The 19,850-nt window shown below is 33.1% G+C and overlaps 1 protein-coding gene across 3 annotated transcripts in view; it reads left to right on the top strand.

Moving 5' to 3' along the window:
* The window catches only part of LOC118739711 (ecdysone-induced protein 75B, isoforms C/D), a 39,609-nt gene that overhangs the window by 8,106 nt on the left and 11,653 nt on the right, over positions 1–19,850 (top strand). The window contains exon 1 of one of the 3 annotated variants that reach the window (XM_036471223.1): positions 18,454–19,122. The exons of the other annotated variants lie outside the window; for them this stretch is intronic. Within the exon in view, the coding sequence (XP_036327116.1) occupies positions 19,059–19,122 (64 nt within the window). The 5' untranslated portion in view covers positions 18,454–19,058. Of the gene's footprint in view, positions 1–18,453; positions 19,123–19,850 lie in introns of those variants that run through there. 3 annotated transcript variants of the gene reach the window in all.

Below are 19,850 nucleotides of genomic sequence, written 5' to 3'. Positions count from 1 at the left end.
AAAAAAGCAATTTTACTATATTTGGCCCATGGTTGCATGAATATATTGACTTTTGTGTGTAAAATTTACTATCGCACAGTTTTATATGTATAATGAGCTAGAGATTTTTAAAAAAATATTATTTATTAAATAAAAAAAAAATATAGCCAATACTGGTCAAGAAAAGGCGTTTCTATTATTGCCATCAGTGCAAATTACAAATCCCGAAAATCCCGGGATTATTTGCCAAGAATCCCGGGATTTTTGGGATCTAACTTAGGGTTTACACCGGACAATATTGTCAGGATAATTATGTCAAAATGATGTGTTTGTTTTAAACTCGGCGAATTCATATTACAACAAACAGATCATTTTGACATAATTGTCTTGACAATATTGTCCGGTGTAAACCCTAAGTTAAAAAGGCCGGAATCCCAGGATCCCGGGATTAACATTCATAGTATGTACGCTTTCGAGGTCTTTCTCAAATGTTGTTAATTATACATACACGATAATACTAGTAGTACGACTCTGTCACTCATACTCTTTTGCCTGCTCATTGTCTCTGAGTAGGAATATAAAACACGAACGAATAGCCCGAGCTAAGCAACGAGAGCATAGACGCAAAAAAAAAAAAGAAACAAACGACACTCCGTAGCAATGAATGCTGAAATCGTGAGTTTAATACTCACACAAATGTTTAGTTACGTATGTGTACATTATTTTATATCTGTACATATATTTACACGCTTAAACTAAATGTGTGTGCACCAGCCATGAGTTCGTTGACCAACCATGAACGAATTTTTTAAAGCAATGGCAATAAAAACAAAACTATCACGAATAATAAATTTGTTCATATGCATGTACATATGTATGTACTTATCGTTACCTTAATATATGTAGAAAGACCCTAACTCGCATTTTCTTTTCTTTACAAAGCGGTTATTAAACTATATAGAAACTAAAAATTTTCAGTTGCGAATTTCTTCAAAACACGGGTTATTAATGTAGTAAGTAGTTGTTTTTAAATTCGATTAAATCCTTAGGCACTAGCGTACCAATCTTTTTATAATGCTGAATTTCGAACGAAAATTAGTTGGGCCTTTCTATATTAAGATAACGATATGTCTTTATGTAGATGCCTACATACCACCGACTGGCAAGCGGAGTGGGGTGCGTATACGTAACATAATAAGCCGATTGAGGAAAAAGTCGCATTTGTTGCAAAATTCTTCATGAAAAATTAAATATGTTTACATATAAAACGGTATTATATTTAAAGGCGATATTCTGTGTATGATGAGAGCTAGTTTTATATTTTCTATCGGTTCAAAAATATTTTGCTGTAGTTACAAATCTCCTAAAACCATTTCAACCGTTAATTTACATTGACAACTTTTAAGGCTTTAGTACATAACGACGACATATGTATATGTACATATATATAGCCATATTTTCACAGAAGTTACTTTGGAAAAACAGGGTGTTTTGCCAAGCTTCTTATCAACAACACAATATAAATGTAGCACAACATCATGATCATGCCCGCATGACTGCAAAATTTGTGCCGATGGTTTAATGACCGCACTTAACCTAATTCACTCACGGATAAAGTACCCCGAGACAAGCTGAAATCAAACAGTCAAACAAATACAAAAAGTGTATACATACATATGTACACAAATACATTCGCTTGAGAAAATTAACATTTAAAATGCTATGCCATTCGGATAATAACAACACGAGGCATGTAAAAAAAAAATCATAAATCGAAAAAAAACTCTCACTGTAACCATATGGTCGTTCGCTGAGTGCGAATGAGTGAGCAAATGCCTTTGTTGAGTTTTACGTATACACCCAGAAAAAGGTTTAGTTATAATAACCAAGATTTGGTTATAGTGATCAAGTGGCATAGTTGGATATGGCGAAATAAATATATAGTTCACGAAAGTCTGCAATTTACTTAAGACTTCTAGTTGGGACAAATGTATATTTGTTAATAATTACAAAACGACTACCTTGATTGGACAATATTGTTAGTTGAATAAAATCATTGTTGAGAAAATATAAACAATGCTTTGGTTGATACAAGTTTTCAATTAATTTTGTGAACTTGCTGTAGACTTGAATCAGCTAACCGTTTATTATTAGGAAAAAAGTTTCAGTTTGACACAAATAAAAATTTACTCGATGTTTGTTGTGTTTACTTTCTTCTTTTATTTGCATATATTAAGCATAAAAATACGTACATATTTACATAAGTTAGTTACTAAAGTAAATAATACATATGTATATGTTGGTAAGAATTTCCTAAAAAACAACGATGAAACAGGAACAGTCGTGCGAAAACCCAGGTCAATATCTGCTGGAAGTATACTGCTTTGCTTTTTCCTTAGCTAAATAGACACTTTCAAATTATAATTCACATGAATTATATATCCACTGAAAAACCCCGGTTGGCATCAAACTTTATATTTTTAATTAAACTTTAAACTATGCGCGCACCGAAACAACTCGCGATGATAGCAAAACTGAAACTGAGAAAAACAAGTATGGGCATGTCATAGCACACATGGCGCAGCGATCGACATGCCATAGCTTACTGAGCGCTCTGGGGCCACATGCGTGTTTCACCCATATACGAAAGCGGTAGCGGAGCAATGATTTCCACGCACAATGCAATGGTCGGCATACTAGCGCATTCAAACGATTCAATAAGTGGGACTGTGTGCATTGCTCAGCTGGCGCTCTTCGTATGTGCTCAGAGAGCGCTCAGCATTCTTTAGGGGTGGCTCACAAGCATGAATATGTTCCACTCTCAAAACAAATCGTGGTTGCCTCAACTAAGATTTGGTAACTATGACTAAACCACGTGTTGAAAGAAAGCTTATCTGCATTAGCAGAGCTTAATAACATCCTTTTATGAACCATACGTTAAGTTGAATGGAATTTGTAGAAATATGCTTCAAAGAAATATTTATTAGTATTAACCAAACCCTTCAACTAAATTAACGATTTGTTACAACCTAGATGAATATTAGAAGCTTTAATATATTTAGTTATAATTACCAATCGATGGTAATAGTTTCCAACCCTTGGTAACAGTTCCCAAATATTGTCAAAACTCGGGAACTAAATATCTTTAGTTCTCGAAACTAATCCTTTTTCTCAGTGTAGGACGTTGAATTGTACATTTGCTTTGAATATCCACAACCAGTCTTGCCATTTAGATTTTTTCCAGCTAAATTTAGCTGTTTAGCTAGAAAAACTGCAATTTAGCTACTAGCTTTTTTCCGAAAATTGTTTAGCTTTTTCTAGCTTTTCTCTAAATTTAGAAAAATCCAAATAAAAAATATTGTACGAACAAATACGGCTGAATTAATCCTCACAAAATGACGAAAAGCGATAAACGCAGGTTTCATGTAAAAATATCTACTTATGCGCCTTTAACTCTGTTTGAGGGGATAATTAATCGACTATTGCTGTTGTGTTTTACCTTTAACGAATATTTTAAATGCTCAGCCCTATCAAATTTCTCATCCCTATCACATTGCTCATCCCTGTAACCAGTTAGCGACAATTTTCGAATCGCTATCGCACTTTTTGATGTATGATATGAATGTTATTTCATCAAAAAGAACCTCCCACTGATGTCAGCCAGTGATTGAAGTGTTTGACGGGACACAAATCTCATCATAAGGAATATCCCGATATTGCGTTAATGTATGATTTTGGCACGGCAATTACGGGATAATAGTAATGCATTATCTCCTTAAGAAATCAAAATCGGGAACATTTCCCAATTCCCAATGTTTGGCTTATTTTTAAGTCCCAAATACACTCCCAAAGTGTGATCATTAAATTTCTAAACGCCTTGTGTATATGTTTTACATTACATACTCAAAGTAATGGACTGACTAATGTAGATATTCTTCATATGTAACAAAACAATATTGTTGATTAAATAAACAAATAATACCAAGCGGGGTATTCTCTAAATATAACTGCAGTCTTAAAAAACAAAATCGGCTACATTTCAGTAGGATTTGCTAAATTTTTTGCTACAAAATAAATGCAGTGAGTGGCAACACTGATTGCAATGCTATGTTCATCACTTTCATACTTTTGGCAGAATTTCTGTTGTCGGCGGGATTGTTGAATATTTGCAAAACTGCAGAAATATGGAAAGGTATAAAGCTATAAATTTTCGAACTTAATAATTAACATTTACTATTCAATAGATATTTCAATAAAGTTGGTATACCCGCATCCCGAGCGAGTATTATCGAGGCAGACAATACAACCTCAAGCAGTTCCACGGAAGAGCAGCCACCGCCCAGAAGTTTTCACAATTGAGCAATTGTCAAAAATCTGTTTTTTTTATCAAAACTCTGTTTATTGAAACTACCTTATTTTTTGTATCATGAAAATAACCTTTAATTTGTTAAAAAATGTTTGCTAATTTTGCTGTTTTTTGTTAAAAAAAAAACGAATAAAACAATTGAATTTTGGCCGGTCTTCCCCTCCTATTTGCGTCAATATTGTAACACAGCTGAAGTAAACTGCAATTTAAGCCGCCTCTGAACGGCAAATGCTTTTTATGAGAAGCTTTTTCATGAGAGAAATACACTCGGAGGTGTGCTGTTTCCTTCAGAAAGGGGCGCATACGAGAAAACTTGAGAAAATATTGCTCTGATCACGGATTTAACCTGGGCCCAACCGAGTGTAGTAGGTCTAGGTAGTTTGTGCCGAATATACACAAGTAGCCGAAATCAAACTTGACTAAGTTTCTCACGATAGAGGAGTAATTATTTTATAGTTTTTAATTCGAAAATACTAAATTTGTAAGAAAGACCAATTTCCTTTTTTTTAAATCCCTCTTGTGAGACACCGAGTTTTCTAGTTAGGGAATGAATCTTGGAAGCAAAAAATATTTGCACTCTTTGGAGATAAATCCTACGAATTGATTTATGCAAAAAAACGACATATATATATATTTTTTTTGTGCCCCTTTTTGCGAGAATGTGCTATGTATTGTATATGTACAACCAGTTTGATAATTTTTGAAAACTAAACATCGTCATAAATATCTACCGACAAATTTGCTATGTAGTTATACAGTAAGCGAAACAACTACGAAATATTACTATCAAAATCATAAGATAGCATTAATTATATAAAAAAAAAATTAAGATTATTCAATGTCCGTTATAATAATATAATTTTACGAACAGGTATTAAATAAACAAAGCAAAGGTATTTTAGCTATAGTAGGTGTCTGGATATACAACATTGTTAGGTGATAAAAGCGTTGTAAAATAAAGTAGTATTCATGAACGTACATACATTCACCAAAGTTAGCCACTTAGGGCATATTAAAGTAAAACATGATATGCACAATTTTACTATTTACCTGAATGTACATATGTATGTATGCACATGAGCAAGTTACAACTGCCGAAAGTTTAAATTATATACATACATATACATACATGTGTGAGTATTTGTACTCTTTGGTAGACGAATACGCAACCTACTTATGGATGCGTTGAATACTTGGTCTGCAGCCAACATGAAACACTTTCACTTTTCGTGTTTACTTTGGCAGATATAGAGATAGCAGCTAACTGTTTAGTAACGGGTGTAACCAACACAAAAAGAAAGTGAAAATTTTTCGTCATTCCTCATTTAAAGATATATAATAGCCATTTGTAAAACGAAGTATATTGTAGAAAAAACTGTTATATGTAGGAGTTGAAAAGTTTTTTAATCCCAACTCAAATTACTGACGCTGAAAATCGATTTTTGCTTTTCAAAAGATATTTAATAACAAGTTAAGTACTATATTAAGTTTAAAGTGACCATTTATGAACGAATATATATATTAATTTCTTTGAATCCAAGGTCTGTTTTTTTTTAACTTAAACTGTCTATCTCTATAATAATTAAATTTGACATTAGCTATAGCCTGTTAAAAATGTTCTTGGTTGTTTTTAGTAGCTCACCATACGCGTGAGACCTTTAGTTATACTCTTAAGAATATCTAAATGTGTGAACCTCTACTTGCATATACATATGTATGTATCTATAAATATATAGTTTCTTAGCTCAAATACGTTAATCTACTGCCTTTATCGCTCTTTGTTGCGTTACAAGTATGTATGTAATGCATATACAATGTACATATGGTATGTATGCACATAACCCCGACGATGCCAGTTTTCATAAATATTTTTACCGTTGTTTCTACAATTGCCTTTATCAAATGAAATCGAAATTTATACATATGTACATACATACATATATACACACAGGTCTAAAGATGATGTTTTCAAAAATATAACTTAAAATAGAGAAAGTATTGAAAGCTCTCTATTGTTCATATAACAGCCAAGCAAGCAGTTGCAGATATGAACAGCAGCGTTGCGTTTAAATCTTATGAAAGTCCCTCATGGTCGAGTCGCCTACACAGTAATATTCAGCAGTTTTTCTGAGTTTCATATCTCTTGTTTCGCTTTTGAATTTGAATTCATGTCCGACTATGTACATGGTTGTGACTATAGTTGTGCGATGAACCGACGTCATTGCTAGAGCGAGTTCATTGACCGCGTCTGATGTTCGTAACACTAAAAGTAGGTCAGCCATTTTTGTTGCTATCGAACCACACACAGCACTGCAGTCACTACTCACGAAACTCGAGCAAATTATAACCAAGCAAATGCGAGAAGGCATTGCTGTTAAAATACACATACACATACATACATCTGTACATGTATATGTATATCCCCATGCATACCCAGCAAACAACACGATTGCCACAGAAGTTAAAATGGAATCGAATTAGGCGAATGATGCATTATTTTAACATGGGCATGTCATTGGCTGTTAGCCCTTACCCGCAGCATTACCTTCGAACGAAGGGAGAACGCATGGATAAACAGAATCCAGAGAAGCGAACAAAGAATGCCTTACAGAGAAACTAATGTAGAATGCCTAGATAACTTCATACTTATGTATGTATATTAAATTGAAAACAGAAAATACAGATTGTCTTAAAAGATTAAAATTAGTTTAAATTTTTATAAATCATTTTTTATACATACATATGTACATATGTCTTTAGGTATTTAGATCTTACTTAAAAATCGGTATTTACATACGTACATATTTAATTAAATTTAAAATGGTACTTCCTCACTTCGCTGTAAATTAAACAAAGCAAAACATGATTTTGATGCGATGGTATTTTCCACAGAAGTTAACGGTAGCAAAGAATTTTTGGGTATTCATTCTATTCTTCCGCTGACAACGGTGAAGCATTCTACTTCGCATTCCCCGTAATGAGGCAAAGCATCGAAATTAATAAAATATTGTAGAACAAGGCCGTATTTAGGGGGGGATGTGGGGGTTCTAACCGAACTAAAATAACAACAAAAATAATATTTTAAAACTTGTCAAAATTTGGCGCGGCTATAATTTTTTCGACTACTGTACATAAGTTGGCTATGATTACTCGGCCGTGATATCATAGTAGCACAATGCCACTCATATTTGACTTACAAACAAACTACGGGCAGGAATTTCAAGATTTCAACCCTGTTTTTATGAACAATTTTATTTTTATCAGTATTTTTCTTTTAATCAAAATATGTTGAAATAAAAGTGAAACTAAAAAAAAAAAATAGAAGACATTATGAGGCAATACGTTCTAGAACACGTTACCACTAAAAGCCATTACCAATTTTTTGCTGGGATATTTCGACATGCATACATATGTGCAAATGTACACACTTATGGAAATATGTATGTGCTACTTAGGACAGAGCTCATGCGGGCTTACCTAGAGGTTATACCCTCTAGTGCACGATTCTATGTAGTTTACCTTTCTCCTGTCAATTAAATAAACTGATGAATTTAACACCCCGATATGTTAAACATAACTTTTAAATTTATGAAATAAGCTAAAATAAAACTTCATATCGATATGTATTCAAAATGAATGAATCATGCAACTCGACTCGTGATTAGTATTTGGCTTAGCTTCTGCTCCAATTTGTAGTGTGCGTCCATATGGACCTGGATGGAATAGAACCCAGGTCCTGCAGAGTGATAGTACGCACCACTAACTATTCAAACATATAACAAAGTTAATATCGGAAATAAATGTGTACATATGTACATTCGTATTACCGTGGACCGAAAATCTGTTTTTTTTTTAAATTTGATTGGTAATAGCAAAAATATGTTTCGTTATGCTCTAAAAACAATCTGTGTGAAAGATAAAAATTGTTGGTCAATATCTTAGGCTTGCCCAAGTCCATCAAAGTCCAAGTGATAAAAAAAATTTTTAGCTTACTTCGATTCTCCACAAAAATGGTCCATATACCAAATTATGTAGGACTAATACTTTCGAAGATACTTGCAATTTTAGTGAAAATTAGTTGCATTAGTTAATGTATTTATTAATTTTTATTTTTTGAGCACATTGAATTTTGATGGACTTGGACGAGCCTAAGATATTGTCCAAAAATAGTTATCTTTCACACAGATTTTTTTTAGAAAAAATTCTAAAAAAGCGAATTTTCGGCCCACGCTAGTATGTATGTTCATATGTATGCAAAGATAGATATTTTGTAATGACTAATTTGCACTATGCATTTTTAATTCCCAACCTTGTTATTACAATTAAGTAAGTTTTGAATACTCTTAAGGATATACTCATGTGCATTTGTATTGTTAATACAAAAATGTTCACGAAAAATTATTAACCCGTGATATGTGTGAAGGATATAAAAGCAACCGAGTGAACACATATTCAACTACAAATGTACATATGTGTATTTAGGTACGTACGTATGTTTGTAACATACTATTTAATATATTCCCCTCACACTTTCTTTCCGTTCCAACATCTGTATTGGTATGTACATATGTATGCTTTTTTTATGTTGTTTGTGCTATATATGTAGGTCGAACCTTCAAAAGGTTCATTTACCTCGGCTACGCAACTTAGCAAATGAAACATCATATAAAAAACCAATTCAACTGAACAACCTCGAATCATGAAGCGAGAGAGCTGTTAGTTAAATGACGAAAAGGCCAGCCGATTGAATAACCGAACGAATAGCCGACGAGTTTTTCACGTGCTTTGAGTGAGTAGCAAATAAACTCAATAGCTTAACATCAATTTGACTCAAAATCCACTTTCGATTTTCTTGTTAAATTTATAAAAAAGTTGCGAATGATATTTTCTGCTCAGTCTCAGAGAAACCAGCTTCGTACGTAGCTTCGGTACATTAAAAAATATATATACACATACACATACATATATGCATAATAATGGCAAAAGAAACATGGCTGGTAAATAATAGACTCGAATAAGTTAACGTGTGCACATTTACAGACAAACATATATGTATATAAATATGTACACACATACGTAGATAAATATACGCATATTTACCATTCCACTTGACAAGTATAAAATATGTACAAATGTATGTTTGTAAGTACAATACACATAGTCCGTACATTAGGCTGTTTCAAAAAAAGTTGTCGGATCTCCGATAAGCCGTGAGATTTCGTATATTTGATAAAAAAAGAAGGCGCCTGCTCCAAGATGGGCTTAATGTCGCTACCAATTTCGAAAGTTCGTGTAAAAGGATTTTTTGATAACCAAAGTCTTTTTTTTTTTTGCAGAAAAACGATGTGGTTTCTATTCCAAATTTAACGCTGAAAACGATGGAATAGTTGGTTTTTCTTAAAACATTACTTAAGCCTCGCAATACCGCATTTTTGAGATGGAAAATTAAAAAAATCGGGTTTTCTAATTTTGAATTCAAATAAAATGAAACAAACCGAGTTTTTTGGAACCGGTGTATAAGAAAATCTCACGGGTTGTTACATTTTTCGACAAAAACGTGTTTTTCGTCGAAAATGGCGGTTAACCTATCTTAGAAAATGCATTATCTTCAGTTTTGTATAAAGAAAAAGATTCCATCACGAATCTGTATTTAAATGAAGACTTAAAAAATATACACTACTAAAAAAAAAGAAAAAATAACCACTCATGCTCATATACTCGTAGTTGCGTATGTAACGTATACGCCATGTAGCACCATACACAGTCATCTAGCATGTTTACTCGCACGCCTTAACTTAAAAGCCATAAGAATGATTTAGAGAAGAATGTTTTAGCGTTTTTTTTTCTGCCGAAAGAAGTGAGAGTGACACTAGAAAAAACAGCTCGTGAGATTTGCTCATATATGCTTTCGGAACATTTCTACGTCCTAAACATTATGGCGAAAGCCTCATATCAAAATCATTATTTTGGTCATTTTCGCAAGATATTTTTATTGTAAGTTTATGAATGAAAATAAATGCAAACTTTAATAGGGAAGAAAATTTAGAAAAAATAATTTTGTAAATTCTTTTGATTTGTGTTAAAGCCTGTTTTTTGCAAAAACATCAAGTTGTAAATAGTAAAGTGAAAATGCGTAGTAATTTTTCATGTTTTCATTAATAGTTCATACATTCTTTCCTAGTCATATTTTAGAAAACGAGTAAGGCTTAGCGCATAGTGGAGCGGCGAGCAAAGAGCATCGAGCAAAGCGTCGATTTCAAACGCATATGTTCCAATCGGAGAGCGCATAGTGAAGAGCAAAGCGAACCTACACGTTTGTAATTGACGCTTTGCTCGATGCTATGCTCGTCGCTTTGTTCGCCGCTCCGCTATGCGTTTAGGATAAGCAATGTTTGATATTTTTGTAAAGGTAATTTATTTACTAAAGAGAGTTAAACCAAAATTTCCCTATAAACTATATTACATATATAATTAATACTAAGAATTTTAATCAGGGCATATCCGTAGGCTTTCACGGAAAACAATTTCCAAAGACAATTTGTTTGTCGTTGTACCTCATTGCACATCAACATGCCAATCACCTTATTTGACACCTCTTTTTTGAATACTGAGCAAAGTAGGTGTACCTAAATGCCGCCAGAACACAAATTTTCAACTTCAAACTGCATCTACAATGAAAGTACCTACGTTTTGTTAAATATGGTAAAACATACCATGCTGGTTTACCGTCTGAAAATGTTTCTAATATGTGTATATTTTTATGTAAAAATTCCCGAACCGAAACCCCGGTTAAAAGACAAAAAAAAAAAAAACTGTTTGACGAACCAATCCGAAGGTGCAAAAACGGTTCGAACCGCTGAAACCAACCACCAAAATCTCTGTAAATATGTACGTGTGTATGTATATGTGTATATGTTGTGGTTCAAATGCACCTTAAGAAAAAATGCATTTGGTGTGCAAAGGCAAAGTGGGGACACACAAGTGTACGTACATACATACATACATACATACATGCATGCATGCATATGTATGTATATAGTTGTATGTATGTTATATGTATGCATTGGCATTTGAGCTGAATGCCGTTCGTTGCACCCAAAGTTCAGCGAAACACTTACATACAACCGCAGTTTTAGTACAAGTCGATGCTGAAATGTACTCAGTATCTCTGCTGCTGACGTAGTTTGACTGCATTTCAAATTAGCTCTTTCGTGGCAGTGCGCTCGCACAGTGATACTTATAGCTATGTACATAAATATCTATACATACAGACATAGATGCACATTTAGTTACTGAGTATTGGCTTGTTCGCGCTTTATGTTAGAATGGCCGTTTGGGGCGATACAGCAAATTCTCGCTTGTGAACTAGAATAACCTTTCTTTTTCATTTATATACATAGCGATTGTGTACTTGCATGCCAATACATTCCCATATGCAAACATGCATTAATAGAGTGTACATTTGTTATTGCCATTGCAACTAAAGCGTTCTGAACTCATATATTTACATATATGTGCGTATGTATGTATATGCTACAAATGTATTTTAACTATTTGGGCCCATGCTATGAACACAAATATATGTCTATGTATGTATGTATGTATAAGCAGTCGGAGCTCGATAATACGACTTTAATCTAAATGGCTATTTTCATAGCATTGCCTGTTATATGTTCCGAAACATTTGCAACTCTTTAATGCGCGTCGCATGCTATTCAGCTATTTTCAATAGATTTCACATTGATTTATTGAGAGATAATATACTAACTTACCATTGAAAGTACTAAAAAAAGGTAAATCTGAAGCGAAGCTCGCCAAACGATATCAAATGGTACATGGCACAATTTACAGTATTCATGACATAATAATATACATACATACATACATATATAGTGATAGAGACTACCTGATGTATTTGAGGTCGAAATAATGGCGATGGCCGAAATATAGTCCTGTAAGAAGGAAAGTAGCTAAAAATAATTGCGGTGGGTAGTACTAGGCGGTGACTAATCGCTTTCTGGAAATCGATTGTTAAATTAAATGATTCATTTATTTTTATGCGAAATATGAGCAGTAAATGATGTTACTCATACGTCATGTATCCACGCGTTGGATCAAACTTAAATAAAACAATAACAATTGATTGCGCCAAAGTGGAAAGTCGGAGCGTAGTACTTTCCACTGCAATTATGTAGAGAAAATCTTCTTCTACAAAACGGCATTTTCTACATCTCGATTGGATGAACGAGAATCGTCAGTGATATTAACACCGATGCGCAAATCGCCAAAACTTTTAACTAAAATTATTTTCTGTCAAAATGGGGAGATAGGATATTTCGCAATTTCAATTAGTATAATTTGCTGAGCAATATGGTATGTTATTTATCTGTTAGAGAATTATTTGAGGGTACACTTAAAAATTGTGCAAATAAATTAAAAATTACTTTTGAATGAAAAGTTGCATTTTGTATTAAAAGTTGGTAATTAAGTCTTATACGCATATAAAACTCAAACATTTTGAAAATCAGCACCGCGAGTGGTAGTTCGTATTATCGAGTTTTGACTGTAAGTATGTATATGCACATACAGACATACCTGTATATACGTCTATAAATTCACATATACCCACGTAAGAGCACACATACAATTTAACGAATGTACCTAAATGCCATATGCCTCCTCAACTGCTAGCGTCGCCTTCAAAAGCTGCTGCTTTGTTTCGGAGTGCAGCGACATTTATGTGGGTCATGCACGGTCATTCACTTCTGTTGATTGCAATCAAACGCGCAGGCAGGCACACTTAGTAACTAGTCATGGTGTGTGTTCCACATTTACAAAGTATGTAATTGGTAAATTCATATGCATATTTGTATGCATTTAAATGAATACAAATGTACTTATACATTTACCCGAAGTAAGTTTATAGAAGGTGAGTGTGCGCTCCAATGCATACATAGATTTATTTGATTGGTTCTCCTTGAAATTTTTATTCGCATAAAATTATAAACACTTGACACAGTGTACATATATATACATACATACATGCAGTACATTTACATATTTGCCTCATATGTACATACATATGTACATACATACTTACAAATAAATTAAAATTTGGAATTAGGTCTGCCATTTTTCCTGTAAAAGTAAATTGCTTTTTCACAGTCTCTAGAAAACGTACATAAATATGAAAATTTAAAAATCAGATATTTATTTTATGACATAAATAAAGTAGACTTGTTAAGGGAGAAAATCTGTTATTTTGCCAACAAAATCAAAATTAAATAAGTATTTCGATTTCCCCTTAACTTTGCCATCTCACACAATTTCACCATCCTAATTATGTATGTTTGTAGGTATACATCCATACATAGATACATATGTACATATGTATGTATGTAGATCGGAAATTACGTTTGTGTACATACACATACAGATGTACAATAGTTTCAAAACAGTTACTGATATCGCTGTAGGTATTGCATATAAACTTGAATACGGAACGGTGTTATGTATTTTTTTTTTTTTGTGATAAAAAATGTGCTGCTTTCACTTTTACTTTCAAAGCGCAACACGTATCAAAAAGCTCAAGCGTAGACGGTAGGTTCATAACCCGTGACTACATACATACATAGATATGTATGTATTTCCTAAAGTATGACACATATACATACATATGCACATGGATTTGTGATATCAAAACAATTAATTTTTTTATGCACTAAATATACATATGTATAAAAAAATTAGAATAGAATGTTTCCAACTAAGTAGTACATTATAACTATAACAAATATGTATGTAGGTAAGTAAGGCTGACTTCCAAAACGTCCCAATACAATGTTTGGAGACTGTTATACTGCGGTATTCAAACTGTTTGTATATGCAGAGTTGCGACACATTGCAACCTTATACATGCATTACATATTTTAAATATTCAATTTAGCAATGAACAATTTTTCTGAATTTTCCATTTTTAAAAAACCAATGGCAACCAAAAGCAAACGAAGCATCAACTTTGTTACTGATGCGCTGATTGCTCTAGCGATGCATTTCGATAACTTTTCGAATGCGTTTTGGAAAAGTATACATTGTCAACATTTTGTAGTTCGGCGTTATGGGACATTATACTTTGTACTTTTGTATGCAAAGCAATTGACGTTTTGGAAGTCAGCCTAATTTAATAATTAGCCTATTTTCAATGTATGTGAATTTATTAACATTCCAAATTTTTGAGTATGAGTTTAGTATTTTATGAAGAGGATGGGTACATTCCCCAACATGAGAGGGCCGACATATTGAAAAAAGAAAGAGAGATCCGATAAGAGAGTGTACTCAAAATTACAATTATACTTTTCAAAATTCAGGAGCGGTTTAAAAAATTCATGTTGAAAAACAGTTCATATGAAAAATTAACAAAAAATACAATTTTTGTAAATCTATGAGAAACGTTGCGGCCTCTGGATAAAAATACCAGTTGGAGGAGGACTTGGCATTTTTTTTAAACTTAATTTTGATGCATAGAGAGAGAAAATACATTATAATACGACAAAATTTTTCGGAAAGAAAGCATTTTTAAATAGGGTATGTGTTAACACTAAGTATATATAAGCATAACATATTTTGTAGAAAAGTAAGTAGTAAACATAGGCGCCGTTCACTGCTTGAAAACTTAATTTTTATGGAATATTAACCCTGGAAAGAAATCCGTGACTTTTTTCGACTTTTTGTTTTAAAGCTTCGAATGAATAAATATTTCAATAACATTAATAAATATCGCATTGCGGTTCATTGTTACAAGTACATACCCAGTTTTTCTTCAATCATACGAAATACTGAAGTGCTCGCCAATTCGAAGGTGAATAGGCGCTCAGAGATAAAAACAGCGATACTCTGTGACTTTAAAATATGTTTCCTTCATATGTACGCATTTTTTGGATAGAACTTAAGGTCTTTCTAGAGGTCTTTCGAAAACGTAGTTCTCAGTCTTCGAATCCAATAAATCGCCATGCAAAACCTGGTACTTAACGTAACCCACAGTTGTGTTTTTTCCGCGTAAGTCAACTATAAAATTATTTTTTGAGAAAATGACCAATAATTTCAGTCCATTTGTACTTACCCTGTGGGGAAAATCTCTAGTTCTGAACTGGTGCGCTTCTAGTACATTTAGACCCAGTACTGGTTTGCGATAAATCTCTTGTGCATGCAAGCAACTGGCGAATTTAACATGGCGATGTCCTAGGAAGTGTCAATTGCTGCATCCCTTTTTCGATAGTTCCGAACTAGACCTAAATTCTATAGTTCCGAACCAGTACGAAAATCGACAGACGAAACAAAAAAGTATCATGATTTTTCAATCTTTTTGGTTCATCCGTGGCGCGATTTTAAGTTATTTTGGAAGAAATGTGTTTTCAATTTGAAATTAAATTTGTTTGAATGAAGAAATGTACGTTTACATACCTTTAGCTGTAGCTGAGTTTGCAGAGGCGCTCGCTGTTATTTCTTATATTCCATACGGTCCCAAGATGTTAACACAAATTTTAGTCCTGTATTACCAAGCTATGAAAAAGCATCTGCGAAGCACAGAATAGAAGCGTATTTGAACGGAAAGGTCGCCGAACACATATCTATGTAAAGTAAATAAGCCCCCCGCTGCGTCCTTATTCGATAGTTCCGAACTAGTTCTAAATTCGACAAATAAGATCTAGTTCGTTCTGCATCCCTTTTTCTATAGTTCCGAACCATTTCTAAATTCGTCAATTTAGATATAGATTTCTAGTGAAAAGACTGAAAAAACTAGTTTTTTAAAAGTACCACTTTTCGCCGATTTTGGACTGGTGGGGATCTAGTTCCTATCGGACTAGTTCCTTTTTGGCGATAAAGACCTAGTACGGAACTAGAAAATTGATTCACTAGTCTTTCTTCACTAGTTCACTTCCTTTAAATATTCAGTGTCGACTCAAAGACACATAAATACATACATATGTATGTAGAACACAGCTTGCGCAAGTTTGTTTCGATTTACCCAATTTTTTCCGTCATTTGGGGCTATGAATAAATATAATCAAATTCTTTTACTAGAATCGTAAAAATCATAATTTAGTTTATTCTTTATTAACTTATCCTAGCACAAAAATTTTAAAAATAACTTTATAGTGCTAGACACGGTGCCTACAGATTACTGACTAAATCTAACGTCATATAAAATTGTAGTTTTAAAATTCCCTTAAAAGTATGCTTGAGCATTACGTATAAAGAAACTGAAACTTAATGGGACTGCCATTGCGTATACGTAACAGGAGAAAAGTTGTATTACGTCGTATGAAATTGTAGTTTCAAAATTCCCTTACTTAAAAGAATGCTTGAGCATTACGTTACAGGGGGATGGTCTCTATAGCTATGGACGTATAAAGAAACTGACCCAGAAAAAACTTTTCATTTCTTGGGAAGCACTTATTTTTGTATTAATGGAGTAACGCAATGCAAGTTGCCTCAAGACAATTTTCGCTTATCCATTGCATTACATGTAATGCATTCTGTAAACGAAAAGGTAAGCGGTTACTATCGATTGGAGAAGCACTTACATGTAATGCAATGGATAAGCGACAATTATCTTAAGGCAACTTGTATTGCGTTACTCCATTGATACAAAAATAAGTGCTTCCCAAAAAGTTAAAAAAGTTTTTGCTGGCGAAGCTTAAAAGGACTGCCATTGCGTTCATTTGGTTATTTTTCTTATAACAACTGAGATAATGTTGCAAATTTTCTTTTGAATTTTAAGCTCACCTAATTGAACAAAAATAACACGGGTTTTGTGCCTAACGCCCTTTGGTTTTTACGTGTTCGATGCCCACATAGTACATTTGGCATTAAAGGATTTTTGTTTTGTTTTTTGAGAGAAAATATTTTGTTATATGTAGACACAGGCTTAAAATTCCCTTGAGAATTTAGCATTAGCCTTCTGGGTTGCAAGCCATGTCATTCTGTAGAGTAAGTCAATAGAAATACTGAGAGTCGAATATGGGACAAATAAGAAATATAGAACATTTTGCGTCGTGGTGTGTAAAGTAAATATCACGACAATTGGCTAAAAGTTGGTATGCCCCGTGCGATATAGGATGGTTTTGATAGGTTTAAGCCTATAAGGAATATTGAAGTAAAGACAGGATCCCCATTGCGTATACGTAATGTGAAAGAAGGTGTATATTTTTTAGATGTTTGCACTAATTGAGTTTAGTTGTGACAAAATTCATTTGATGTAGTAGTTCACTACCCCGCAATTGGTCAGAGTTCAATGCCTTTTTTTGTTAGGGCTCACTCCTCTCCTAAAGATCAAACCCTCGATTGAATTGTTGCCAGTGGTATTAAAAAATGCAACTACAAAATGAAGAGGAATCGTCAAATTTACTAATAAACAATTTACGCGCCAATTGCAGACAAAGTCCATACACATCTAAGGTTTATTCAAAAATTGTGTGTAGTGAAAGTTAATTTGTACTTTCTGTTCCCATATCTGTGGTGAAAAGCTATAAGAGCTACAGAGCTTTTGCTGAATATTCTCACAAGCCAAAAAGTTTATTTATAATACTCTCTTAAATGTGGTAAAATATACAACAGAACTAAATTGCGATACTTGCGCTGGAAAGTTTCGATACGTATGTGTAAATTTATTGTCTTATATTTATGTATATGTATTTACGAGAACACTTTTCTCTTAGTATGAGAGCGTAGCACAAGAAAAAATATAAAAGAGAGGCAAAACATATATATGTAAATACATACTCGTTTACGAACAAAGTTATCAGTAGGTTGTGTGATTAAATCTACACAAGCGGCATTTAGAAGCTTTCCATCTTCATTTACCACGATTCGCAAGTGCAAGTCGGTACAGGGAGATAAACCATGAGGTTGTAACTGTGGCGTTGAGGTTAATTCTTCTCTTTTGAGGTCTTTTGCTTCATCACTCTGCGTATTAATTTATTGTGCGCAATGTTGCTTTTAGTTCTGCCCTTACTCCTACCTCTGTTTCTCTGTATCGTGCATCTCGTATTTCGTTTCGTTTTTGTCCATGCTGTCTTTTCAGTATATTCATAACATGCTTCTGATTTTTACAGTTAGTCGCTTTCGAGGCCTTGGCGAGTTTTGTCACGTTAGCGTCCAACGGTAGATTACAGACTAATGAACGAGTAAACTACAAACCGGGTGCAAGAAATAAAACAAACAAAAAATATGGTGTGCAAAATAATTAAATATTTGTAAAAGTAATATTAACAAAAAAGTTTTCGAAGATCAAAGATAAATACATGTATTGATATGTTTTTGAAAAGTGTACTAAGAAAAGATGTTCTCTGAATAACGTTTCTTATAAATAAATAAAAATATATATCATATAGACCCCTTTATACCAAAAAACAGCAGCAGTGTATATGTATTTAGTGTGCAAACAAATAAAATATATGGTGAAAAAATAAAATTATGATAAATCTTAAAAATAAAGCAAATAAAGTTCCTGTTAATTATTATTCAATGAGTCGTTCCCATGAAGAGTAATATCGAAAATGTGTACCTGATTTAAAAATTCCATATGTCGGAGTTTGTTCACAGAGCAAAATTCAACAAAAGCATTTCCAGTTTGCCTAAATAAAAACGCTTTACCAACTTGCATATAAAAAGTTTATGTAAAGGTATATAATTTAAAATAAATTTCATTACAATGACCGAGGAATTACCAATTCTCAAAAGTATACTTAAAGGCAATGTTAACTATCACAATGCACGTAAGTGTCGCTACATATTATGTATGTATGTTAAATTTCCATTAGGTTATGTTTAAAAATATATATATATATTTCTGGCTGTTAGGTATGTATGTATGTACATACATATGTACATACTCTGAAAGAATAAATATATCCCGCTATTCAATTCTTGTTAAATTTATCAACTTTCTTTATTAAAAATATCTATTCGTTATGTGTAATTGATATACATAATAGATTTTTCATCTCAATTGTTGTTAGCTTTGTGTTCCATGCCTATATTTCTTTACATCCTCCTTTTACTTTCTTTTTTGATAGCGTTTTTACCTTTTTCTATATTCGTGGCTTTGAATTTGACTTTACATTCAAATTTCTTTTATTTTATGATTTCTTTTCTCTTTCCTTTTACAAATATAAGTTTGTGCATATGTACATTGTACATACATGCATATGTATGTTTGCTAGAGAAAACATTTCGTTTTCATTTTCATTTGACCCGAATTTCGCCGGCCTGCATTAATGTATGTCAGTGAGATTTCTTCGTGGTGTAGTCGCCGCTTTCGTTGCTGTTTTTTTTATACTTCGTTTTTATCTGGGGCGTGCAACGAGCTAAATGCGCAGCCGCAAAGTAATATGCTTTCTGACTTCTTCTTAACTATTTGCCTCTCACTTCAATTCTACCTTATTGTTAAGATGAGTGTATGTGTAAATTATGTACATATATGTACATATATACATACATACAT

The sequence above is a fragment of the Rhagoletis pomonella genome, unplaced genomic scaffold (genome assembly GCF_013731165.1).
Source record: "Rhagoletis pomonella isolate Grant_MI unplaced genomic scaffold, Rhpom_1.0 Rhpom_scaffold_00005, whole genome shotgun sequence".
Classification (NCBI taxonomy): domain Eukaryota; kingdom Metazoa; phylum Arthropoda; class Insecta; order Diptera; family Tephritidae; genus Rhagoletis; species Rhagoletis pomonella.
This window is presented reverse-complemented; position numbering and strand designations above follow the sequence as displayed.